We start from the raw sequence: 26,685 nt of genomic DNA, 5'->3' as shown, positions 1-26,685 counted from the left end.
TCTTCACATGCTCTAAAAACACAGCTGTATCCTCTGGGTGATGGATCTGTAGCATGCACCTTGATTTGAGCATCCTCATGGGTAAGGAAACCACCACCTGACTATAGTTGACTTTCTCCTGGGAGGACTCCATGACCAAGGGAGTGCCCCTCAGAGTGATCCAGGAACCAGCAGAAAAGAAGGAAGAGAGATTTTCAGATGGAGGTCTTCAGTCTGAACTGACCAACAGTGTGAACATAATGCTGTTTGTGTTTTGTCAGCCTCAGCAAGTCAGCTGAATGTGCCTCCCTGGAGTTAATCAAGCTATGTAGCATTCACTGAGTGTCAGCCCTGTGCTGGACATTCTGCTAAGGCTGGGGCTGTGGAAGGAATTTAGAACTTGGTCTCTGCCTGCAAGTCCAGTCAGAGCCATGATACAGAGAGCAACAGAATTAGGGATTAAGGATTAATTGATAAATGTCTGCATATGCATTAGGAATTGGAATAGAACAACATGTCTGAGAATCAGAGTAATCAAAGTAGGTTTCAGGAAGGAGACGGATGTATGCTGCAACTTGAAAGCACAGAAAAGGCATAGGTAGGGGAGATACAAAGAAGGACATTTCAGGGAAATGAGAAAGCAAAGGTTTGGAGATAGGCAGAGAAAGACCTATTACCCCATACCTGCTCTTTCTCCCTTTTCCTCTCCCTCCCGTTTTTCTCTCTTTCTGTCTCTCTCTCCCTTACAACAGAACTGAATGTTAAGAATAGAAAAAATAAATCACAACTATTAAAATGTAGAAAGAAGAAACTCTGTGAACACTATGATCTGAATTAATTTATAATGATGCTGCAGGTTGGCTGGGAATGACCCCACGGGTTCAGGAAAACAGGTACAGAATTAGGCAGTTGGCCCAGTGGATGATGTCTGCCTCGTCAGTTGTCTTGGAAGCAAGAACCCCTGACTGCATTTGTATCACGCAAATGTCTCTGGCTGACCTATGGATTCCCTGCATGATTGAGCCACTCATCAGCAAATCAAAACCTGACAAACAATAGCAGAGTTGAGCCTTTTGTCACTTTCTCTGGCAGGTGGGGAAGAGCTGGGGCTCAATTTCCAGCTTCCCTTTGCTCCTGCCCATCTTTGGCTGGTGAGCACCAAGACTGCGCGGGAGGTCTTGGTGGGAGTAATCAGCATTTGGCTGTTCTGCTGGGAACAGAGGGAACCATGGTCAGCTAGTGAAGAAATCAGGCCTAAGCAACAGACTCTCTACCTGCACCCCACTCCATCACAACCCCCATCCCCACCTCAAAAAACAAAATGAAACAAACAACAACAACAAATGCCAGTACAAGAGAGGAAGCCTGAAAACACAGAACAACAAAGCTGACAGCCTGGGGCTATGGGTGGGTAGGATGCCAGGGAGAGAGGAGGTAGGACAGGGCAATTGGGTGTGTGTGTGTGTGTGTGTGTGTGTGTGTGTGTGTGTGTGTGTTTCATTTCTTAAAATTAATGATGGGAAGGATTTGAAGACTTGTACGATAGCTTTGCCAGCAAAAAATGTAATTAGCTGAAGACAATATGCTGCTGATGTTGGAGCTGGTGGCTTAACGAAGCCCGTCCTAATGAGGATGTCAGTACCTCATTCAGAGATTGCCTTCACAAACCAGGCCTCTTCTTCAGATTTTGTGCTTGATTAATTCCAGAGAAAAAAAAAATTCAATTTAATAATTTTTTAAAGAGGGAGAAATAAGAGCCACAGCACTCAGTGTGGGGCCCCAAAGAAGACTTTTTTGACTGCCAGGGTTTCTCTTCCTTCCCCTGTTTGATGCCAGACAAAGCTTGCTGGCAAGAAGTGAGGGACTTGGAAGGGATATTGGCGTATGATGCTCTAATCGTGTTCGTACGTCAGCATCTCCTCTCAGCCCTTAATTTCCTCTTCTGTTCCCTTTGCTACAATTCTTGAGCTCTAATGTGCATCTTACTTGGATGCCAAGATTGAGTCACAGCTGGAACATTACAAGGGATATGACCATGGATACCCATTTTTCTCCCAGGGTTTGGATTAGAATTTGGGGCCTGTGATTAGAATTTTCTGTGGTGGATCAAATCAGTTACCAGTTGGAGGAAGTTTATGAGCACAAAGCAACATATACAAGTTTTGTTAACCTCTGTTTTTGACTGGCATTAAATGACTTGCACTGGGAATGGTCGTTGTTATCTTTTGGGTTCTAATGCAAAACATGGCCTGTGGGGTTTCTCCTGTCTTCTCCAAATCTATCGGCTAGCACAGTGTTTTTTGTGTGTGACCTGACTGTAATGAAGTTCCTAGTTTCCCTGAAAGTTAAGTCTGACAGTTCTCCCCAGTCTGTCTTATATATGTGTTGTTATACTGTGGAAAGTGTTTATTGTTCTTCTTATGTCTCCCATCCCAGAACAGGGCTTACAGAGAACAAAGAGACCTGAGTCTGGGTGCATTAGTGTCAGACTGTTCTCAAGGAAATGGTTGAGCATCTGTACTCTCAGACTCTGAAGACAGTTAATTTCACTTTACATCTACCCAAGGGCAGATATCTCCATAGAATTTTCGCTGCCTGTGTCAAAATGACAAGCTGACAAGTGTGATCCTCCTTGGCCATGTTGGTTAAATTATTGTTTAAAATGTTGTATCTGGCCAATCCGATGATCAAGCTTAACTGGAAAGGATTGCAGGCATCAGGCAGTGTAGACAGTACTGAGTGTAGACATTTAGGGATCCTCACTTGCATAACCTCAAGAGTTAGTTGTAGAAGCAAGGAAGTCTGGGGTTTAATTTAAAGAAAATGGGAAGTTGAGTGATTAGAACCCAGACCACAGTGGTGGACTTCTTTCTATGTGACATGGTCATAAAACAGCATCATTAATGTCAGTGGTTGAGTCTTAGTTTGGCCTCATACTACTATGTAAACTTGGGTAAGTTACTTTCTAAAAATGGAAATTGTAATTTTTACTACTTATACTTATTGGTAGGACTAAATCAAATAATGAGTATAATTCATTAGGTGCTATGTCTGGCATGTGGTAAACACAATAAATAGTAGTTGTCATCAGTATTACTTCTTTATTGTACCAGTACTCTAGGAATAAGGCAGTGTGTGAACAGACTAACAAAATGAGGCAGGAGTTTGGAGGAAGAATTAAGCACATATAATGGGATTAACTATAGGAAGCTGATAAATGCTTAATTCTTTTATAGTGGTTTGTGGACTTTGAGATCATCACAAAACTAGCCATCAGCTATGTGATCTTTACCTCTCCCAGTCTAGGGACTGTGCTGCTGGAAATCCCACTGTAAAAGAGAACAGGGGCAGGATCCTTGAATACTTGACTGGATCCTGGCACACCAGATCTCACGGCAATCATGAAAATCAAGTTGTACCTCTCTGTGTGGGACAAGAATATGATCAAGGCCACACTCCATGTGAAAGGCCTTCTACCTACACCCCGACTCGCAGGCATCTCTGAATAGTTCAGCCTTTAAGGATCCATCTCAGTGTTAGCTGGAGAGGAAACCGATCTTCAGGGTCTTCCCTGGTTCAGGTAGTGATACTGATGAATATGTACCAAATTCAGAGAAATTTTGACATCCTGGCCCTCTTTCCCCTCCTATTCCCAACTATGTTATAGGCTGTTTACCTCTGAAGTCACTGGAATCCCTACACATGCCCTGCATAAGGTCTTCCTGCAGTGACTAGTTTTTAATGCTGTTGATTTTCATGTACTCAGCCCCAGCTGCTGCCTATGGAACTATCAGCTCTCTGAGAACCTCTTTTCCCCCGTTAAACTGGCCTGCCTGACTTTGAGGAAACGGGAGGAAGAGGGATTTAATAACTCCTTTATGATCTGAGAAAAATAGGGATAAAGTCTAATGGTCATTAGCATATACTGTGCCCGCTGCCTCTTCCCCTACTCGTTCAATAATTCCCTTAATGTTTGGTCCTAATGGAGTAGATTATTATTATTATTTTATTTCATCAAGATCACCTACTGCATAAAAAACAAAGAAGAAAGGAGGAAAGGAACATGGCCCAGAATAGGCATTGAGCATTATCCAGCTGGTGATATTTATTTATTGGCTTCATGCTTGGCTTGTGAAGTTTTGAAGGGCTGGTGCCCACAGCCCGTGGAGGGAGCCTGTCTCATGCAGCTCTGCCCATGAGTTGCTGAGACAGCGACCTGGAGTGCTTCTGCTTCCGTGTGGACCCTTTTATCTTCCAGCCTGTCTGTTGTGCATAATACACACATTAGTGCGTGTGCATGCACACTAATATCCACACACATGGGTTATATGTGGGGCCAGCCTCTTAACACATGATACTAATTGGGGTGCCATCCATGATGTCTGACTAGGCAGCGTCACCTCTTAGAAAATTATTACATCTGCATCCAGAGGGATGAAGGACCTCAGGTCTGCCCAGGTAGCCTGATTCCTTACTGGTCTCCTACACTGCAGAGGTGTAGGTCAGTCTTTGGAATTATGGATCTATGGGCTGAAAACCCAGCCCATGACGAGCTGTTTCTCTGTCACCTAGCCCTGCTTGGCCTTAACACTCTCGTTAAGGCAAACAACAAGTAACTGTAGCTACTAATGATGAGAGAGCTCTAAGCAGCTCACGGACAAATGTGCTCCTTTGCTTTTCTTTGGGATGACAGAGTCAAGGGTCTGAGGCAAGAAAAAAAAATCTCGAGAATGGAAAAAAGCAGTTCTATAAACAGAATCTGAACGAGTACAACTTGAAATAGCCCGGGCTGACTCCAGCACACTAGCTTCCAGCCACTGTCCCTGTAGGGCTCCAGGCTGTCATTAGACGAAACTCCTAAAGTCTCATAAAGGAATTGAAGACAAACTTTCCAGATTAAAGAAGAAAGATGATCAAACCTAACGGTCTTAAAACTTTTAGAGCTAGGAAAACAAAATAAAACAAAATTAAATTAAAAAGTAATTACAAAGCTAGAGAGTTGAGTTTCCTCCCGAGAGAAACATAGCCTCTTTAGGTTGGAAGGACTCAAATACCAACCTGCTTAACCTTGAAAGGCTCTTGGTCTTAGCCTTTGCCTCTTGTTCGTGGAAGGTTGCCTCATCCCTATATTTACCCACCAGTGGCATTTTAATGAGATAGAATTGGGGGAATATCCTATTTCTTCCCTAAGCTTTGGATACTTGGTCCTAGGGGCATGGGGGAAGGGCATGCTGAAGCATCTTGAGGCAGCAGTCAGCAGTAGTAACTACCCCAGTGAGAGGTTAACCAGGCAGCACGGGCTGGGCCCTGCCAGTGGGGCATGCAATTCACACCAGGAGCCCCAGAAGACATATTGAGGCCTCTTAATTAACATGGTGGCCCGTGGCAACTGGAAAGCCTTTCCACACGATTAAAGACTTCAGAAAACTCCCAAGGGGAGGTAATGTTCCTAATAATTTATAAATCGAACTTGCTACTTAATATGCTTAAAGTGTTTTCACTTGTCTTTCATCTGCAAAGGAGATGGGCAGGGGATAATGGATTTCTATTCACCAGCCAGCATAGAAAAGAAAATCTGCCAGAGAAGCAAGGGCATTTTCTCTTCTAGTTTGGGTGACTCCTTCTGGCAGGAAAGGGATCTTCATGGTCAAGAATGTGTTATCACAGTTTTCATGATATCCACTCATTTCAGAGGCCTTTGTATGCAATTGGGGAAGAGGGGATCTGCTTGTGAGGAGATCATTGGCTACATGGGGTTGATGACCTGCTTCTGGTGGGTCAGCGCCATCATCTCCTTGGTCTGTGGTTTGTGACTTTGCTAGGCAGGAAGAATGCACAGGCATTTTGTCTACCCTTAGTTTACCAATGCAGAGCCATTTCCTGTTTGACAGGGATCGGTGTTACAATCAGAAAATTTTCAGATTGGCCGGGCGCGGTGGCTCAAGCCTGTAATCCCAGCACTTTGGGAGGCCGAGACGGGCGGATCACGAGGTCAGGAGATTGAGACCATCCTGGCTAACCTGGTGAAACCCCGTCTCTACTAAAAAATACAAAAAACTAGCCGGGCGAGGTGGCGGGCGCCTGTAGTCCCAACTTGGGAGGCTGAGGCAGGAGAATGGCGTAAACCCGGGAGGCGGAGCTTGCAGTGAGCTGAGATCCGGCCACCGCACTCCAGCCTGGGCGACAGAGCGAGTCTGTCGTGGAAGGTTAACAAATGTTAACAGTTTTGAGAAAAAATCAATAGAATAATCAGAAAACTCATGCAAAGATGAATAACGAGCAAAACAATTCCATGTTTTGCAGCCAGTGCTTACAGTCAGTATTTCTTTTTTAATATTCAGAGTTTACAACTTGTAACTTGTTGCCTGAATCCAGATATACTGTAATGTTTTGTCTAATGGCTATAAAATTGGAGCTAACACAAAAAAAAAAAAAAAAAAAAAAAAAAAGAAAATTTTCAGATTGGAAGAGTCATGCATTTCTTTCAATCACTGAATTTTTATCTATGAAGGCTTGGGTTAGGTTCCAAGGGGTCTGCAATTTGCACACAATTACACAGCTGCTTGGCCCTATTATTTTACTGGGATTCTTCATGTTGCTAGTAATTTAAGTCTAGTTTTCCAGTAGGCTCCATAGTATCACAGGATCAGAAGGGATCTTAAGAAGTTATCTATCTGCTTTATCCATTCCTTATTCCTGAAACATTTTGGTTCTAGATTAGGATATGCCTAGAGTTTCCATGTGGGTTTGCACAGTTTTTCTGTTCTTGTTCTGCCTCTTATAAAAGATATGAGTGATATCCAGAAAAAAATATGAGTGATTGTTGCTGTATACGAGAGAGGGTGTTTACCCCTGACCTTGGGGCATTGGTATTAAGACAAAACAGGAGACATGAGCTACCAAACTCTTGTATATGATTCCTATTTTGTAACCACTATTTGATTCCTCTAGGAATATAATTTGAATTCAGTATGTCCATTGCCTTGAGGAATAATTAATTCTGTCTCAGATTCACTCTTCTGCTTACTCCTAAGGTAAAAGTAAGCTTTGAAATGTGAGCTGATTGATTGGCTGTAGTCTCTTGACAGATGGTAGCTGGAAGCATAATCTCAGCTTTTCCATTTCTCTGCCAAGGTTTCAGAAAGCCCAGGTGACTCTCTAAACTTTGTGACATTTAATAGATCCAGATTCTTTTATTTTAGGATTTATTGATTATGTGACACTGATTTGAGAAGGATTCCACTGGTCCATGGGGTTGTTACCAGAGTATTACCTCTAGTCCAAGATATCTTCATCTACCGCAGTGTCTTTGGTTTGAAGAAGAGAAGTAATGACTGGCCAGTGCCTGTGATCTGTTTTTGTCTTCCTTTTATGCCTGCATTTATCTTTAAAAATCAAATTATGTAGATTAATTCCTATAACTAAAATATAAACTCCATAAGATCAGGAACTATACCTGTGTTACTCACTGTCTTCATAACAGTGACCACTGAAAAAATGCCTTGCTAAAGTAGGTATCAGTAAGTGCTTGTTGAATGATTTAGTAACAAATTGAATAAATGAGTCACCCAACCAGCTAACTTATACAAGATTAGCTTGTAGGCACAGAGAAGATGACCATATTGAAATATACTGAAAGTTGATGATGCTTCTTCCTTTTTTTCCTTTCTTTTTTCTTCCTTCTCTTCCTCTCTCTTTCCTTCCCTTCTTCCCTTCCTTCTTTCCTTCCTCCCTCTTTATTTCTTCTTTCCCCTCTCCCTTCCTTCCTCTGTCCCACAATTATTGACCATCTGCTTTATGCCAGGCACTGTGCTTTACCCTGGAGCTATAAAAGAGATAGATTAGACATGGCCTCTGCCCCATGGCCCCTGCTCTCTGTAGTCTAGCAAATGAGATAGACAAGAAAATCAAAGGTAAATGTACTTGTGGTTAGAATTATGTGGAGGGTTCTATGGAAAGTGCAGTGAGACTAGACAATGGTTAGCTGAAGTCGTGTCACTGAATTGACTTTGAAGAATGAATAGGAGTTAGCTGAAGGAGGAAAGTATGACCCACGACCCAGGATGAATATACGGGTCAGATAATGAGACAGTCTTGTCATTGGTCCAGAGGACTGGGATAAGCATAAAGGAGAGATCTGCTTAGAATTTTCCATCCTTCGGCAATTACCATCAATGTTATGTAACACATTGTTACATAAAAATTCTAAAATCTACAAATTATCTGACAAACCTCATACTACTCTCTTAAGTAAGTGATGAAAATGTCAATTTCATAATAAAATAAAAGCTGATTTCATTTGTGTGGTATCTATTACAGCCAGTAGAAATGATTTATTGATTTTTTAAAAGAAAAATGTATTTTAAAATGCCACATTTTCTTTTCAAGGAACTCGTTAATAGATGTGGGTTTCTCATATACTCCAAACATGCTTCTAGTTACCAAATGTTAACAGTTTTGAGAAAAAATCAATAGAATAATCAGAAAACTCATGCAAAGATGAATAACGAGCAAAACAATTCCATGTTTTGCAGCCAGTGCTTACAGTCAGTGTTTCTTTTTTAATATTCAGAGTTTACAACTTGTAACTTGTTGCCTGAATCCAGATATACTGTAATGTTTTGTCTTTGTTTTTCCAATGGCTATAAAAATTGGAGCTAACACAAATAAATGAAGAATACTTTCTGAACACATCTAGGGTAAAACAGAAACTCAAAACAAGACATGTGCATGTGAAGAACCCCTGTACACTCTCTGTAAAGCCTTGTGTGATAAGTGCCCATTCTGTTTGTCAGCGTGCTCATGAGCAGACGTTAAGTAGAAGTCTTTTGGGAGCTGAGTATCCAGAGGACAACTGGTGCTCCCAATAAGCTGTGTAAGATGTGTGCATCTTGCCTTTCTCTTTCGACTTGGCTATTGGGATGTTTCCAGCCACAGTCTTTGGCCTAGGGTTTCTTTCCATTCCATCTGCCCCCTCTTCATTTCACTAGACTCTTTGAAAGGAAAATCCTGGAGTATCCATGACATTTACTGAAACTGCTTAAAATTCTCTACAAAAGTAGTAAGGTTAAAAATAATGAAAATTGGCTGGGCTCAGTGGCTCATACCTGTAATCCCACCACTTTGGGAGGCCGAGGCAAGTGGATTATTTGAGGTCAGGAGTTAGAGACCAGCCTCACCAACATGGTCAAACCCTGTCTCTACTAAAAATACAAAAATTAGCCAGGTGTGGTGGTGTGTGCCTGTAATCCCAGCTACTTGGGAGGTTGAGATGAGAGCATCACTTGAACACGAGAGACAGAGGTTGCAGTGGGCCAAGTTCACATGGGCCAAGTTCACACCTCTGCACTCCAACCTGGGTGACAGAGTGAGGCCCTGTCTCAAAAAAAAAAAAAAAAAAAAAAAAAAAAAAAAAAAAAAAAAAAAAAAAAAGAAAGAAAGAAAGAAAGAAAGAAAGAAAGAAAGAAAGAAAGAAAGAAAGAAAGAAAGAAAGAAAGAAAGAAATTGTCCAAGACCTATGGTTTATTGAAAAATGTAACAGTAACTGAATGTGAGCCAAGTCCTCACTGTAGAAGGACAGTTACCAAAGTGGTAGACCCCTGCCGTTTCCTAGTACAGTGGTGGGCCTATATTTTCTTCCTACTTACTACCTGCTCAAGCAGGTGGAGCATTTCAGAGGAATTTATGTGTAGTGATCTTACAAATAATTATTACAAAATATTATTAAATAATATCACATATTAATGTCATATCACATTATGATATATTATTGTTTGTAAAATAGTCCACAATTAGTAAGCCATTGCAAAGCATTTTGACATCTGTCACCAATTTGGGTTACACAAGCAGAGAACCCATACCACAGCTTGAGTATCTGAGAATCCTTTTTCAAATGCTTGTGCTGAGTTTTACCTATTGACTGAAGCTTATTCCTGGTAACTGATTATTAGAAAGCTGAGGTCATCGAGAGTCACTGACTCTAAGCAGAGGATGCGTTTTTTCACTAAAGCAAAATTAGAGAAGCTAAATATACTGGCTTAGCAAAACAAAAGCTTCTGTTCTAGCTCCCTATAAGTTATGTTTTTAAGAAAAATGAACATAAAATATTCTTAATTTAGTGTCTAGGCTCCACACATGGTAAAGAGAATTTTGGATGAACTTACCAAAATGGCCTGTGAGAAGAGCAGTGAAGGAAGATCTGGGACTAGAGCCAGTTCTGCACTGTCTAGTTCTGTAGTTTCTCTGAGCCTTGGTTTTTTCATCAGAAAAGGAAGGGGCTGAACCTAGAGATGGATATGCAATGGGTCCCTAAATTGAAAGAAAGTACACATTTCTCATCTAAATTCAGCCCAGTTGCGGGCCTAATGGTATCTTTCAGGCATGTAGTGATATAAATAGTCCTATTTTAACACAGATAACTTAAAATGTGAGTGTTGTCTTTTTACTACCAACTAATCTTGGATTTGGATGCTTAGTAGGTGCTTACTAAAGGTACTTTGTTTATGATAGCTCCTCCTTTGACCCACTGTCAGCTAGATGTGCACTTCGAATATTTGAAATTTGAGTATTTGAATACTCTTTTTCTTTCAGAACTGACAATAGATCTGGATGTATTCATCCACACTCTCCTACTCTGTTCTCTTGTGATCTGTTAGATAGATGCCGGGGTGTAGATGTCTCTTCAGTGAGCCATGCTCATTCTGGGTGACTGCAGGCTAGTGCTTAAGAATATAGGCTCTGAAATAAGAGTTGTGGTCTTGTTCCAGTCCCACTGCTCATTTGCTGTGTGACGTTGGGCAAGTTATTTAACTTCTGTGCCTCATCTTTTTCAAATGTAAAATGGGAAATTGAGTTGAAAGTGAGGAACCTTTTGAGCAAGTATCTGGTACATGGTAAAAGCATTATAATAGACAGCTAATCTAGTTTTATTACTGCATAATATAGGGAATGAGCCTATGCCCCAGACCTCATCATAACACTGTTGTGACCATCTGAAAGGAGAATTAGAGAGGAACAGTGGAAGGAGCTCCTAAAAAAACCTACGTGAGCAAAAAACATGGTGTTTAAGCCATTCCTTAGAGATTGATGCTTAAGCTACTCTTACAGCTCTTTAGGGAATAAAATTACCTCTCGTTTTCACTAGCCTAATTCAATGTCTGACAACTTCTCTCAGTTGGGAAGTTATTCCTTCCGTGTGGCTTAATTACCTATTGTTGCAATTTCAATTTGGGGTGAAGGAAAAGTTAGCTCTGACTCTGAGATACAGGTTCTGTTAAAAAAAAAAAAAAAAAAAACTGTTGGGTTGGATACAAACAGTCACTGTCAATGAGTGGCACAGCACTGTGGAGGCGCTGTGTCTTCTAGGCAGTATTCTGTGGGGTCCCAGGAGCTCTGCGTGTGTGTCTGCAGGGCTGCCAGGATAGATGGGAGTGGAGTTAGCAGTTAGCAAGGAATTAGAATACTTGGCTTTGGACTCCTACCCACAATGGAACCTGAGCATGTTTACTCTTTCTCTGTACTTGCATAAGAGCTTGCACCAGGAGAAAGGGTTCTGCAAAGAAAAGAAAGAATTGAAAACCAGGAGGTCAGCATACATCTGTCCCCAACAAGTCACATGATATACCCTGTCACTTGGCAGCTAACTCTGTTGCCTCGTGTCTCTGCTCCTCTGTGCTGCCTGCTTGAAAGTGGCAGTGTGTGTGTGTGTGTGTGTGTGTGTGTGTGTGTGTGTGTATTCCTTTGCTTACAGTGATGGTGAAAGAGGGAGGATAAATAGAAAGATTTTCAGGGAAAGGAATTTTATAAATCCAAGGCATAATTATTATGAGACTGGAAAAGCCCCTTGAATGTATTTGGGGGCATACTCTTGACCTAGTCTTATGCAGGTGGGCCCTCTGGGAATTAGTAGGGGATTTTTGTCTCTAGCTTATTTGATAGGGAGGTATGATTGAAGCCTAAGATTGAGAGAAGAACCATTTGGCACATGCTAGCCTAATTAAATAGGTTTGGAAAGATATTGACCAAAATAAAGGGAGTGAACAGAGATTGCGCACTGGAAGATTTATGCCCACCGAGTGCTGTGCAGCACCAAGCTTAAAGTCTGTCCCTCTAAATGCTGCCCCGGTGATGTCAAGGCCATATGTTCAGTCTCACTGAGTCCTGCATCCTCACCTCTGACAGGCAGCAGAGTGGTGTCCTGATTTGTAAGGAATGGCCTTCGAGGTGTTAGCCTTTGAACACCAGAAGGTAACTCCTCCACCAGCCTGACTCCAGGACTTGGGTCTCAATCCCTTCCCCTGAGCTTTAGTAAGAAGAGGGAACATCACTCAGGACTGTGTGGTTAAGGGAAATCTGTGACCCAAAAAGTCATGTTCAAATGATGAGATTCCTCCCCACACTTGGTGGTAAGTTCCTGATGGATGTAAATTTCAATTCAGATTTGTCAATGTTTTTTCCTGCTGGACCAGTTACTCAGATGGAGACATTTAAGGTTATGCTGAGAGCAGCTTTGATTATGTGAGATATATTATGCTAGGCACTTTACATATTTGGCTAACCTAATTCTTACAACCACCCTGGGTGGTTAAGTGGTGTCTTCTCCATTATACAGATGAGGGATCTGAGGTTTAGAATTTATAGGACCCACTGATAATTGGTGGAACCACTGTTAGAATCTATGATTGATCTTTAGACGTGAGACAGGAAGAAACCAGATGCCACCCCATATTGCTAAAAAAATAAAGTCCTGAAACCAGCTTTATGTGTGGCAGATTTGACTTAACAAATAAACCCTTTCCCCTGTTTTTGCAGCTGAAATCACACACACACACACACACACACACACACACACTCACACACACTCACAAAGACTTCTTTCTTCAAATTGTTTGCTAAGCCCGAAGGAACTGGATCACTTGAAATGATGCACTGGTCATCCCCGCTCCATTTTTCTCTCACCCTAAATACCAGTCACAGCAGACTTTCCCTTGACTGCTGAATGATGCTTGCTACAAATGCTTAATACAGTTGAAAGAATGAATGCATAAATAAGTGATGAATGGCGGTGGCGGAAGGAAGATGAGGAGCCTGCCCATCTTCCCACATCCATCTGTGGTCCTCTCTTCCTAGGGTGGCATGATCGCTCTGCTGCTGTCCATCTTGTGCCTGGTGATGATCCTGTATACTCGCCGGCGCTGGTGCAAACGCCGCCGGGTCCCCCAGCCTCAGAAGAGTGCCAGTGCCGAGGCAGCCAACGAGATTCACTACATTCCTTCTGTGCTGATTGGCGGGCACGGACGGGAGAGTCTGCGCAACGCTCGCGTGCAGGGCCACAACTCCAGTGGCACCCTGAGCATCCGGGAGACACCCATCTTGGATGGCTATGAGTATGACATCACTGATCTGCGCCACCACCTGCAGAGGGAGTGCATGAACGGAGGAGAGGACTTTGCCAGCCAGGTCACGCGCACCCTCGACTCCTTGCAGGGCTGCAATGAAAAGTCGGGGATGGACCTCACACCAGGTGGGGATGGGAGAAAGGCAAGGGGCTGTTTGGTCCTTCATCTCAAGGAGCTGGGGAGTAGGTAGGAACAGCTGTGTGACAACAGCTGGTTGTCCTAGGTAGTGTGATGTGGCAGTGCCTTCCCTAGATGGGGAAGAATAACCTGTTGCCTGAGATGATGAGAGCTGTTTTCTAATCTAGAAAACCAGAAGAACCATGTAAATTGGATCTCTTTTCACTTTCACCAGGCACTGGAAGCAACATACTGTAACGTTCAACAGAGGAGTGAGTTAGAGCCATTTTAGTGTGTAATGAGCAACCCTCTGGGAAATGAGATAGCAAGAAAAATGAATATGTGTATATGATTTCTTGTATATTGTATATTTGCTTAGGCAATTTAACTCTCCATTGAAGTGGAGGGGACAGTGGTATCTGCTTTTTCCTATGACTCCTGAGAATTGGGCCTGGAGTGTTTTAGTTATGTTATCTTGCTCATGCCTCTGTGCTCTCTACAAGGGATGCACTTCTTCAAAGAATATGAAGGATTGCAATCATGGTATCAGACCCTAGATGCATTGTGTATCTATGGAGACACTGGCTAGAAGAACTAATCCAGATGAAGAAGATCAGGGTCAAAACTGCAGAGAGAGAAAGACTGCACTCTTCCTTTACAGTAGCCTACCTATTTCTCTTTAAAACTTCTATGAATCAGCAAATCTCCATAGATAAACCCTTAACGGTGATCCTTCAAAGAACTGCCCAATTATCTTTGAGGAAGACATATTTGATGCTGAACATTGCTTACTATATATGAACTTTCAGTGGGGCTTGAAAGAGTGGAAACATGTAGAGGTTTTTATTCTGCTTGTTGTCTACAGGAAATTCTACACGAAAAGCCAATTTCTAATAAGATTTAAAACCTGAGAATTCCTTGAGAATATGGGCGACATATCATCAACATCTCTTCATATTCCCTGTAACACCTGGTGTAGTGCTAAGCCCACAAAGTAGACGTATGGTACTCAGGGGTTATTATCAACTCAAATGCCTTTAGGAGGTCAACAGATAACACAGATATGTGAAGCAGAAGGAGGTCAGACAATAGGGGATGGTGCAGACTGTGATGAAAGAGAAGGGGCATGTTCTGCCTGAATGCACACAAATTCAAATTCTTTTAAAACTCTGTGCTGACCAAAATAAAGAAATCTGCAGTTTGTATTTAGCCAAAGGGTTACAAGTGTTGACCTTATCAATACAGAATTATTATAATACATAATATAATAATAGTTGAATTGGATTTTCAGTTGTAATTCCCTGACATCACTGCTTCTCCCATAACTTTGCAGTCCCTCAGAAATCAAAAAGCAGTATTTCAGTTCCTTGCAGCTAGTCTCTCAGTTGGCTGGTGTCTTATTTCAGTTCTGTGAGACCTTATCTTCTTGATTTATGCAGATTTCCTTCTTCCTTTCTTTCGATCTTTTCTCTTAAAGTTTTTGCCTCATCTTTTCCTTATACAGGAAGTGACAATGCCAAGCTGTCACTGATGAACAAGTATAAAGATAACATTATCGCCACTAGCCCTGTGGACTCCAACCACCAGCAAACCACCCTTCTCTCTCACACCTCTAGCAGCCAGAGAAAGCGGATCAACAACAAAGCGAGAGGTATGCATGTCTGATGCTAGGGTTTGCGGGTGGATTCCTTCATATTGGTAGAGGCAGGGCCATTAATATCTTCTACCCATTCTCTCATGCATGGCTAGAGGGGGTATGCCCCAGCACAGCCTTTCTGGAGGCCAGTTAAAAGCTACTTACCAAAAAAAATGTAAATGTGCAAACCTTTTGACCAAGTAATTTCACCAACAAGAGTCTATTCTTAGGAAATAATTGGACAAGTGCGCAAAGAAGTGTGTAAAAGGCCGTTCATCACAGCATTGTTTAAACAAGCGAAAAATTGGAAATAGCTTAAATGTCCATCAACAGGGAATTGGTTAACTACCTGGCACATCTGTCTGCTGTCCAGCACTTACATGCAGCCATTTGAAATAATACAGATCTATATTTGTTAATATGGAAAGTTGACCCCCCATCTATTAAATGGGAAAAAATGAAGTTATAAAGTAGAAGATACAGCATAATGCCATTTTTAAAGATAGATTAAAAAACCTTTACTTGTTTCTGTGTCAGTAAAAGCCAGAGAGTATACACATGAAATGTTAGTAGAGTTTATCTCTGATTTAAAGGATTTAGAGGGCATTAGAATTGTTCCCTTTATATAGTTTTATGTATTTCCTTTATTCTCTTCTGTCTTTTTTGTATTAAATATATATAATTCTAGAGCCAGAAAAAACACAAAGATGTAATTTCCTATACCCCTTAGATAGTCTCATATTAACAGAATCATAACCTGTAATGAGGGAAATTCCCCTTTCTTCCTGTTCCACCCACTCTCCCTGGAGGTCCTCTCTGGCAGGTGCCAGAAATGGCCCTAGTCAGAGGGAAGTGGGCTGGGCAGGGTAGAGCTCCAGTGACTGCTGTCCTAATGGTCTACTTCTTCAACAAATCTCCAAAGGGGGTATGAGGAAGCCCCAACCCCCTTGGCTACTTCTCCCAGATTATCAGTCAACTTACTTTAATTTTTGTTGATTTTTCCTATTGAAATTACCCAATGGTTTGGTATTATGAAACCAGAACTGAAAACGTTTTCTTGGCCATGCTGCTTTCATTACAGCTGGTTCCGCCTTCTTGAACCCTGAAGGGGATTCTGGCACAGAGGCAGAAAATGACCCCCAGCTGACCTTTTACACGGATCCTTCAAGGAGCAGGAGGCGTAGTAGAGGTAGGAATGATAGAAGTGGCAGAAGGTGGTAAAGAGTCTGGGAGTGAGGGAGGCACATGAAGGTGAAGAGGTGTTGGATTGGGTTGTGGGCTCTATGGAACAAAACCAGTTTCTGCAAGAAGAATTTTTGGACCATGACTGGTGTTTCCTCCTAAGGAAGAAAGAAGAGCCTAGAGTGGAAAATTTCAGAGAATCATCTCTCCCAGATAATGGCACTCTCAAACAAGTTTCCAAGTTGTTTGAAAGGCTATTTCTTGGTCAGATGACTCTCAATTTCTTCTGGAAGACTCAGTAGTCATATTTTGCTGTTTAGACAAATGAATTAAAGTTAATAAAGTGTGTTGTATGTGGAAAGATGGATACTATATGTACCCCTGCTTCCTCTACCACATTGGCCTTGGGATTGAGCTAGGTAAGGATTGGGGCAGTGCAGTTGAGGAATGATCTATGGCATCAAAATCTGTGTAATTGTCTTTGACCTTTAAGCCCCTGCCTGGTAGAATCACAGGACCCTGAGCCTCCAAGTTCCTTCCTTCCCCCTGGCAGGGTTAAGGTGGCTAATCCACTCTCCTCCACGTGGACAGAGCTATCCTTCCACAGAGCCACCGTGTGCCACTTCACTGTCATGATCAGTGGCTATTGCGGCCACAGCTCCCACTGCCTCTCTCTTCACTGGTATCACTGCCACACCAGCGGAGTTTGGGGCACAAGCTCTAGTCAGCTTTACCAGTTATTTGCTGTGTGATACTGGATAAGAAAACAAATTCTCTGAGCTTCAGTTCTCTCACATGTCAAATGAGTCAACAATACCTTGCACATAGAACATAGAGCTTTATCAGAATTAAATTATATTAAAATGTGCCTTTTTGGAGACTGCTAAAGCACTATGAAATCTCTATTGTTGCTGTTAGAACTCTCTATCATGCAGCCCCATATTTATACAGTGCCCCATCTTAAAGAATTTTAGGCAGAGTCCCTGTAAGATATAGTAGAGGATATTTGAGTGGCATCTCCTTGTGCTACATTTGATAACATTTTCCTCAACTGATAGTCAACCAGTGTCTCCTGAAAGATATATAGAGTTTTACTCTCTCATACCTCCACTTGAATTCCCTTCATAACAGGTGTTCTTCCCAGAGATTGGAAGAATCCTTTTTGATTGTAAATTCCAGTTTCTATAGGCTTAACTGCTGTCAGCATAATAAAAGTTCTTTCCATCGTTTCTCTCAAGAGATAAATGGGGCCCTGGGTATTCTAATGTTGAATGGCCAGTTTCTCTGAGGCTATAGTGTGGATTAGGGTCTCCCAATCTCCCTTGATACTTATTACATATTTATAGACAGTGGATACCCAACCTAGGCCCAGCTAATCCAGGCCTGATCAAAGCAGGGAGTGTCCTGCTTTAGTAAAGTCTTGTTTCAGAAAAACCCACGGTAATGAATTAGAAAGAGTTTCTTGACAGTATGAAACTGTTTCTTTTAAATACCAAGCTCTCCTAATGCATCAACTTTTTATGCTATTAACTAGACTGTAAGCTTCTTAGGGGTGGGGAATGCCTAATTTATTTTGCAAAGTGCCTAGTGAAGGATTTTCCTATAACAGATGCTTGTAAGTGTTTGTTGAATTGGATTGGATATATCCATCAGACCAGCAAAAACATTTTATAACCCTCCTGCTGTGGGTCAGGTTTGTGATAGGTGGTAGAAACATGAAAATTGGGCACAGTGATAAGGCTTAATTTAATAATATAAATAAAGTGAGGAGAGTACTCAGAAGAGAGGACAGTTAATCCTACCTGGCAGCAATAGGAGGCGAAAAAGGAGAAAGTAATTAGAACCCGGACACACACACACACACACACACACACACACACACACACTGTACCGGGTTTCTCAAAAGAGGAGAAGTCTAGGATAAGGGCATTTTAGTAAAGGAAAATAGCACATAAAAAGCCTAGAAGGGACAAAAGAACATGGTGTTTTAAAGGAAGTAAAAGTCATTCAATATGGCAGCTGTCATCGAGTTATAAATACGTACACACACGAGATGGTAAGGATGAGGCTGGAAAATGGCTAACAAAGGACCATGCACATGCCATGTGACTGAGTTTCTGGTTGCCTCGGTTGAGTGTAAGGAACCATTGGAGGTTCTGAAACCAGGTAGAGATGCTGGATTATGGGTTGATGATGCAGAAAGACCATAGAGACAGGAATATCAGTAGCAAGTCATTTCAATCACACGAGAGCAGTGGCAATTGCCTGTAAACAGTGATGATTCTATGTGATAAGAGCTATAACAGCAGGGCGCACCGAGGGCTAGAACACCAAGGAATTAGTGAGAATCTGTTCTTGGAGGTTTCAGGGAAGTGTTTACAGGGAGATGTTGTTTGAGCTGAGACTTGAAGAGTAGGTGTATACCAGGCTGACAAGGTGACAAAATGGCCTTCTGTGGAGGAGGAAATAATCTGTGCAAAGTCACTGAGACATAAACTATGATGGTCTTGTCAGGGAGCAGTAAAATGTTTACTAGAATAGAGCTTAGGGTACAGGTTTGTGCGTTTCTTAGGAAATAATGTTAGAAGACCAGCAAAAGCCAGAAAGTACATGAGCTTGATTCCAAGGGACTTGGACCTGATGAAAGAGCAATGTCCTGGTCTTCTCTGCTCCATGAAGCATCCTTCCAGGGACAGCATGCAGAATAGGTGACAGCAGGGTGACCTTGAGGCAGGGGAACAGATGGATGGCTTTTACTTTGGTTTAGCTATAAGATGATATGGGTAGGGAGGGATGGAAAGAACAGAGGCCAGATAAGTTTTGGACATGAAATTTGAGAAACGCAAATCAAAACTACAATGAGGTATCATCTAACCCTGGTTAAAATGGTTTATACCCAAAAGACAGGCGGAGGATGTAGAGAAAAGCAAACCCTTGTACACTGCTGGTGGGAATGTAAACTGGTACAACCACTATGAAGAACAGTTTGGAAGTCCCTCATACAGCTACCATATGATCCAGCAATCCCACTGCTAGGTACATACCCTAAAGAGACAAAGATTTAATGGCATTGGTGAGGGCAGGGTGGGGGTGTGGCTTGTAAGCAAGAGGAAAGAGCTGGATATAATGGAGTTTTTAAATTTGAGAAAACAAATAGGTGGCAGTGCCATTGGCTGGGCAATGGAAGTAGTTGGAGGAGCGGGGTTTGGGAGAAGGTGGCGAGAGGAGGTGGTGAGGTTTTGAGATAAGGTGGATCTGCATCTGAGGCCTGGACTGGGCTGGAAACCTGTAAGCATAGGAAAATAGACTCTATTATGAAAGGATAGTAACATGAACAGAATATTTCCATCTCTCAAGGACAGAGGACCCAGAGACTACCTTCTGCCTTCAAGTCTCTCCTTTCCAGCTACTGCCAACACATGCACCCAGAGGAAACTGCTCCCCTAAAGGACAAGTATATCCATAAACCAAAAACTCATACCTGTGTTCCTGAGAACATCAGTTCCAAAGGCACCAGTGGGCCCAAAGACTGAGTAGTGCATTGTTCCTGCAGCCTGAAACCTCATCTGGATCTCGTTTTTTATCTGTCTCCACATGTTAGTAGTTTCCTGGGACTAGGCATGCTCTCCAGCCTCTGTAACCCTCTATTGCTCATAAGACTGGGGACACTAGTCAATGATACGAGCCACATCAAACCCTGAGCACTGGAGCCTGACACACAATCACCAGTTGATGAGTGTTAACTGCTGCAAGGAGCATCACCTCTTACAGATCTATTTTCCTCATCTGTAAAGTGGGTGGCTCCCATACAGACTCATAGGCTTATTGTTGGAAAGCAAATATTAAAAATAAGATATGTAAAACACTCAGCACAACGTCTGCCTTAATGGAGGCCTTTTATTACTATCAATAATAAGTATTAACACAGAAGAGAAAAAAATTCCAAAAGACCCACACATTTTGTTGTCTTGCTTTCTTACTTTCCCACATTTGTTCTGCTTCCATAAGCATAAGGCTCCCCTGCTTAACAGCATTTCATCTTCTCCCCAACAGGAAAAAAAAAGCCAAGAAACAAAAAATTAAAAAAATATAACAGTGGTACATAAAAAAATAAAGAAACAAAACACCCTTCCTCCCTATCCCTATTTCCACCTCCCTGGGAGTGTTTCTTAATCCTCAGCAATGATTATTTCCTCCAATGATTCCGGGACTGTGGAGAGCATCCTGGTGTGACAACGTTGTCTGCTTATACAGAGCAGACGCTCCTCGTTTTCCTCATTCCAGGTCTCACAGAGTAAGAGTCACTTGGTAGAACTCTTGCCCACAGAGTAAGCACAAGCTCTTCCAGCTCAGAAAGTTCCTCCTGGAGCAGCAGTGTGCACCATGGGGGTGGAGCTGCTCTGTGCAGAGTGCCCTCTGTGAAGAGCGATGGGAGGTACAGTGTGGGATTAAAGCATCCCTCCCACCCTTGGCAAATGCCTGGAGCTCAGTAAGGCAACTAGGGGAAGAGAATGCCCCCTCTATGATTTCTCCTGTGAACTTGGCCCAGGAAGACTGAAAATGGTCAACAGACTATTATTGACCTTGAGGGCCACCAGTTGGCCAAGTCCCCTCTGACTCCAACTGATGGCATGGTGTCTGTGAGGAAGAAGGTCACTGAGGTCATGCAGCCAGAGACAGTTCCCTCCATGGGCTGGTTTTGCCAGCTGTCTCCCCTGTTTGCCAGGATGGGTGGCAAAAAGCCCAAGTTGGATTCTCAATGCCAAACTTTTTACCACCGTGTATCTTGCTTTTGTCTCACTTTCAGTGGGTTCTCCCCGAAGTCCTGTGAATAAGACCACCTTGACCCTGATCAGCATCACCAGCTGTGTGATTGGCCTCGTGTGCTCCTCTCACGTCAACTGCCCTCTCGTTGTCAAGATCACCCTGCATGTCCCTGAGCACCTGATTGCTGATGGTGAGCCCATTCTTCTGAGGATGTGACCTTGCCCCCCAAAAAGCAAAGTTTTCCAGTTGGGCAAAGGCTAGAGAAGACAAGAGTCACTGTTACCTATTACTCTATCAAGGGAAAACCAAACTGAAATAAGTAAGGATTAGGATACAATTGTATTGCCCATAGATGAACTTAGAAAGCAGGTTAAAAAAATAAACTAAAGTGATCACCTCTTCTTCTCTATGCCCTCTCCCATTTTGTTCGTTTTAATATGTCTCTGTCTTTGAGAGAAATGCACAGCCCACTGGCTAAAGGTAGGAAGGCCCCAAGACTCCCTTAGCCTTTAAGAAGGAAAAAGCTAAGTGGAGTAGTAGAGATGTTTCAGAATTAGCCATGCTTTAGTTTGGTATGCCTGGGTGAGAAATTCCTAATTGCAGTAACTTGCTGTAAGCCTAGAACTCAGAAGTAATAATTTGCTTTCATCCAGGGGGACCCCAATATAATGAGGGAGTAATATATGTTCTGAGAGTCCCTGAATCATTTAAGCCCAGAGCACCTAATTGACTTGTTAATGTCTGTTCTCTGACTTGCTGTAAGGCTGCAAAGAGGTGGAGACTTCACGCAGTGTTAGAGGGCCTGCAATTCTCATAGCACGTGAAGACAGGCAGCAGCCCCTGTTCCTTGGAGGAGTGCCAGTGCCTGTGGTTGGGTCTGATGGAGACATGCCATGGCCATCACAGGGCTCTTCTGTCCCTGTGTTCCTTAAGAACACCCTGGAAAGATAGAATGGAGCAAGGCAGCAGGGGACTCTATGGCTGGAGAGTTCAATGTCTGGCCTCACAGAGGTCCAAGTGATGGCCCAGGCTCTGTCTGCTGATCCCTTGCTCTGGGAGTAATGATGGGCTGGGATCTCTGATTGGTACTAATTCTCAGGTTGGGATTTCCTTGTCTTCAGTGGCTTGTGGACGTGTGCTGTGTTGCACACATAGGCATGCTTCCTTTCTCTCACCCTGCAGGGAGCCGCTTCATCTTGCTGGAGGGGAGCCAGCTGGATGCCAGTGACTGGCTGAACCCTGCCCAAGTGGTTCTCTTCTCTCAGCAGAACTCCAGTGGACCCTGGGCCATGGACCTCTGTGCCCGGCGGCTCCTGGACCCCTGTGAACACCAATGTGACCCCGAAACTGGTAGGCGGGAGCACCGGGCAGCGGGTAACTGTCAGAGAGATCATGCCTCTTGCAATCACTCCCTTGAAATTCAGACCATGCCTCCCAACTCCCTTGTCCCACTGCCATCTCGAGCCTAGACCATGTGGACTGCCAGCATGTGGTTGGGCCGCAGAACTTATTGGCCAAAACTGGGGTCATTTTCTGGCAGAAGACTTGGAAGGATCCTAACTGTAGTTCCAAGCCAGAAAACTACGTTTTAGGATGAGTTCCATAACCCATTTGTCACACAGCCAGGGGATATTTAACTACTGGGGTTAGACATTTTATGATGATAAAATTAATGCATGTTTATTATAGAAAACTTTTTAAAAATTAGAAAAGTTTATAGAAGAAAATGATAATCATCTATATTTCTATCTCGTGGATAAGTCACTGTTAAAATTTTAATGTCCTCCTTTCTGATCTCTTTTCTATGCATGATTTTTAGGGGCTTCCTAGAAGCATACTAAGTCTAGTAGAGTTTTCCTGCTTTTTCCACTTAACATTCCATCATAACTTTTCCAGAATCGTTAAATAATCCTCAAACACATAATTTTAATGGCCATTTGGTATTCCATTGTATGTCTATATCATAGCTCATTTAAACAGTCCCCTATTATTTGACATTTAGGATGCTTTAAATTTTTAATGTTTATAAATGCTATTAAAATGAACATCTTTACACAAAAATGCTAGACACATTTGAAGTTATTTTCTTCAGAAGAATCTTAGTGAGAGAGTACTGGGTCAAAGAGTAGGAATGTCTTCAAGTCTGTTATACTATCAAACGGAGCTGGGGTTTCCCTGAGGGAGGGTTCAAATTCTGGTGTGGCATGAATTAAAGCTCTCCCATTGCTTCTTGGGTTCCAATACAGCCAGGAGCATGGATCTCTTATTTCAGGCTGCTTTGCACTTTCACTGTAGAAGACATTCACCTACATTAGTCTCTACGAAGACTTGGTTTTGGTAAATTGAGTACCACAAATAGATTCTTCCCAAAGTAGTATGATCCCTTAGAGCAACGGAAAGCGTTAAAGTGATATCTAAGAATCCCAAGCAAAATGTTGCTGGAGTTGGGGCCCAAATCCTGGAGCTTTTTGTACATCATGTGCAGCCACTCCCCGCCAACCCCCTCTACCCCAGCCCACCACACTCGCATCTTCTTCAGGTGCTGAGGTGGAGAGATCTCAATAGAGGATGAGTCTAAGATATCTAGCCCTTACTTCTGTTATAATCTATGACTGGATCCCTCTGGGAGAGTAGCAGGTAACTGAAACATCTAAAATTCACCATCTTAGGTGTTAAAGTTGTTTTATGTGGGCCCATCACAGAGATTCTAGGCTCCCATATGGAGGAGAAAGTACAACATTTTAAACATCTGAAGTCTAAGACTGTGCTTACTTGCTGCTCCTCCCACGCTGTCAGGCAAACACCAAACCAAACAGATGGGCTGTGTACCATGCCCAAAGTTAGTGTGCTTGGGAGAAATTAAAAAGAGCTAATCTCAGAGGTGGGGGTTCTCCATGTAACTGAGCTAGTCTCTGGTACCCTAGTTCTCCAGCTGGCTTGGATTGGAAGGATTTGGGACAATCTCAGTTGTTACACTCACTTCTGAGAGAAGCTTGATCCCCAGAGGAACTTTCGATGCTCCTACTTGGATTTTAAAGAAAAGGAAGCACCTTCAGTTACATGTGAAAACAAGAGATTGGTGCTTTATGATTGGAGGGGTCTCAATGATAAACTGCCTCTATGCTTTACACTCACATTTGAATTCTTTAAGAAGTTACATGATTTGCCCAAAGTCCCACAGCTACTTAAAGCAGAGTCTGTGTTTTATTTATCATGAAATCTGCAAAGGTGGGCTTATAAAGAGTTGCTTAATTTCCCCAGACATGTCAGATCCAACATATTTGTCATTCAAAACTATTTAAACAACAACCATTACTAAGCATTACTGTTCTGTGCGCCAGGAAGCTGCTTGTCTACAGCAAAGCCCTCCCATCAACTCTTCAGTCCCTTCCAGATGTCTCATTTCTAATCCTTGCTGAAAATGACTTTGGGAAGCCCCTCCCCTGCTAATGGCTTCTCAGTGTCTATAACAATGAATGAATTTCCAATTGGAAAGACATAGAGGAAGACTAAAAATAAGATCCCAAACCCCAAGACAAAACTAAGGTACAGCATCTTCATTTTGGGTAGCAGCTGAGAAACAATACTGCAAAGACTCTCCTTTTCATGAATGCTGGAATTGGAAAGCATTGGTGATGTGGTCATCCCACACGCTCATCAGTAAGAAACTTTATCGCCTCCCACACTCCATCCCAGAGCCTTTCTCCCAAGAGCTGAGTGTGGGAATTGGCTTCAAGTCAAGTCGACGTTATTTTTGAAATCCTCTAGCTAGCTTACTTGGAAATGTCATAGTGTTGGGACATGTGCTTTCCCAGCCATACTGAGGGGTCTGCCCATATGGATGCATGGAGCTGTGCAGTGCACTTGTGTACTTTTACACACACACACACACACACACACAAACACACAAACACAGATGCTCAGTCACTGCAAAGGAGCAGCCTCCTGGTGCCTGGAGCTCTCCTCAGGCATCCTTCCTAAAAGCGTCCCCGAGGGAGTCTCTGTTTACCTGTCACCTGCACCATGCTCCAGAACACCAGGAGTGAGAGACACAATAATGCACTCCCAAAATTGTCCACATTCTCATCTCCAGGACCTGCGAATGTGTCATGTTACATGGCAAAGGAGAATTAGTGATGCATATGGAATGGAGGTTACTAACCAACTAGCTTTAAAACGGAGATTTTGGGGGAAGATTATCTGAGTGGTCACAATGTAATCACAAGCATTCTTAAAAGTGAAATAGGGAGGTAGAAGAGGAGGTCAGAGTGGTGTGATGTGAGGACTCAAGAGCCATTACAGACTTTGAGAATGGAGGAAGGAAGCATGAGCCAAGGAATGTCAGCAGCCTCTAGAAACTGGAAAAGGCAAGAACACAGAAAATATATTCTCCCGGGTGACTCCAGAAGACCATATAGCTCTATAGACGCCTTGATTTTAGCCAAGTGAAACTCATGTTAAAATTCTGGTAAGATAATAAATTTATGTTGTTTTAAACTACTTTGTTTGTGGTATGCTTTTACTGTAGCAATAGAAAACTTATACACTAAGGAAGGAAAGAAAAGACAAAGACAGGCTGGGCGCAGCGGCTCACACCTATAATCCCAGCACTTTGGGAGGCTGAGGGAGGCAGATTGCTTGAGCCCAGGAATTCGAGATCAGCCTGGACAGCATGACGTACACCCCGTCTCTAATAAAAATACAAAAAATTAAACAGGCATGGTGGGTGGTGCAACACCTGTAGTTCTAGCTACTTGGGAGGCTGAGGCAAAAGGATTGCATCAGTCTGGGAGGTCGAGGCTGCAGTGAGCCGAGATTGGACTGTTGTACTCCAGCCAGCGTGACAGAATGAGACCCTGTCTCAAAGAAATAAATAAATAGAATAAAAAGAAAAGATAAAGACAGAAAAAGCATTGTTTTGCTCCCTCTTTATATCTTCCTTGTGCAATTTATAGACCTTTTAAAGATGTATCAGGAATCTATGGAAGAACTGGAGCTGGAGAAAACTTGCTGATCTGTTTTTCATTCCAGCCTCCTTCTGTATTTCTATTCTAGCAACGTGCTACCTGGAAGGGATGTAATGTACCTAGAGCACTCAGCCCAATGCATGGGATATACTAAGGACTAGCAAATGCTCTTAAGATCATTAAGTGCCCAAAGTCTTTCCAATTTGAACTTGCATGCACTTGAGAAATGGTAGGCTGGTACCCCAAGGTATGTCCGCCATTCCCAATCTTCTGCTGAGCACTGTGACCTCTTCTAACCGTTCTCCTTCTATGACAATTTGTGTTCCTATCATTTAGCTGTCTGGTAATTCAGCATGCATGTGAGTTAGGTTCATTGCATTGACAATTTCAGAAAGCCTACTGTGTGCCCTTCCAGGTCAGTGGAGACTGGTGGGAAATGCCTAGAAAAAAATGGTTTTTGGTAAAAATAAGGATAGATGATGTTTGAGAGCTCACTATGTGTCAAGCATTGTGTTTTACTTCGCTTATGTAATTGGAGATTCACTGTAACACCATGAAGTAGATGGTACTCTTATCCCCATTTCACAGAGTTGTTGACTTATCCGCCCAAGATCACTTACCTAGTTTAATGACCTAGCTG

At 42.6% G+C, this 26,685-nt stretch overlaps 1 protein-coding gene across 3 annotated transcripts in view; it reads left to right on the top strand.

The window, feature by feature from the left end:
• Positions 1-26,685, top strand: part of ASTN1 (astrotactin 1) — a 312,931-nt gene that overhangs the window by 125,118 nt on the left and 161,128 nt on the right. For 2 of the 3 annotated variants that reach the window (XM_017891700.1, XM_017891702.1), the window contains exons 3-7: positions 13,108-13,501; positions 14,998-15,144; positions 16,211-16,318; positions 21,119-21,268; positions 22,261-22,452. In XM_017891700.1, coding sequence (XP_017747189.1) covers positions 13,108-13,501; positions 14,998-15,144; positions 16,211-16,318; positions 21,119-21,268; positions 22,261-22,452 — 991 coding nt within the window. The remainder of the gene's footprint in view (positions 1-13,107; positions 13,502-14,997; positions 15,145-16,210; positions 16,319-21,118; positions 21,269-22,260; positions 22,453-26,685) is intronic. The other variant, XM_017891701.1, reaches the window with a different exon arrangement.

The sequence above is a fragment of the Rhinopithecus bieti genome, unplaced genomic scaffold, assembly GCF_001698545.2.
Source record: "Rhinopithecus bieti isolate Rb0 unplaced genomic scaffold, ASM169854v2 scaffold_20101, whole genome shotgun sequence".
In the NCBI taxonomy this organism is placed as follows: Eukaryota; Metazoa; Chordata; class Mammalia; order Primates; family Cercopithecidae; genus Rhinopithecus; species Rhinopithecus bieti.
Note: the sequence above shows the minus strand (reverse complement) of the source record. Positions and strands in the feature narration are given on the sequence as shown.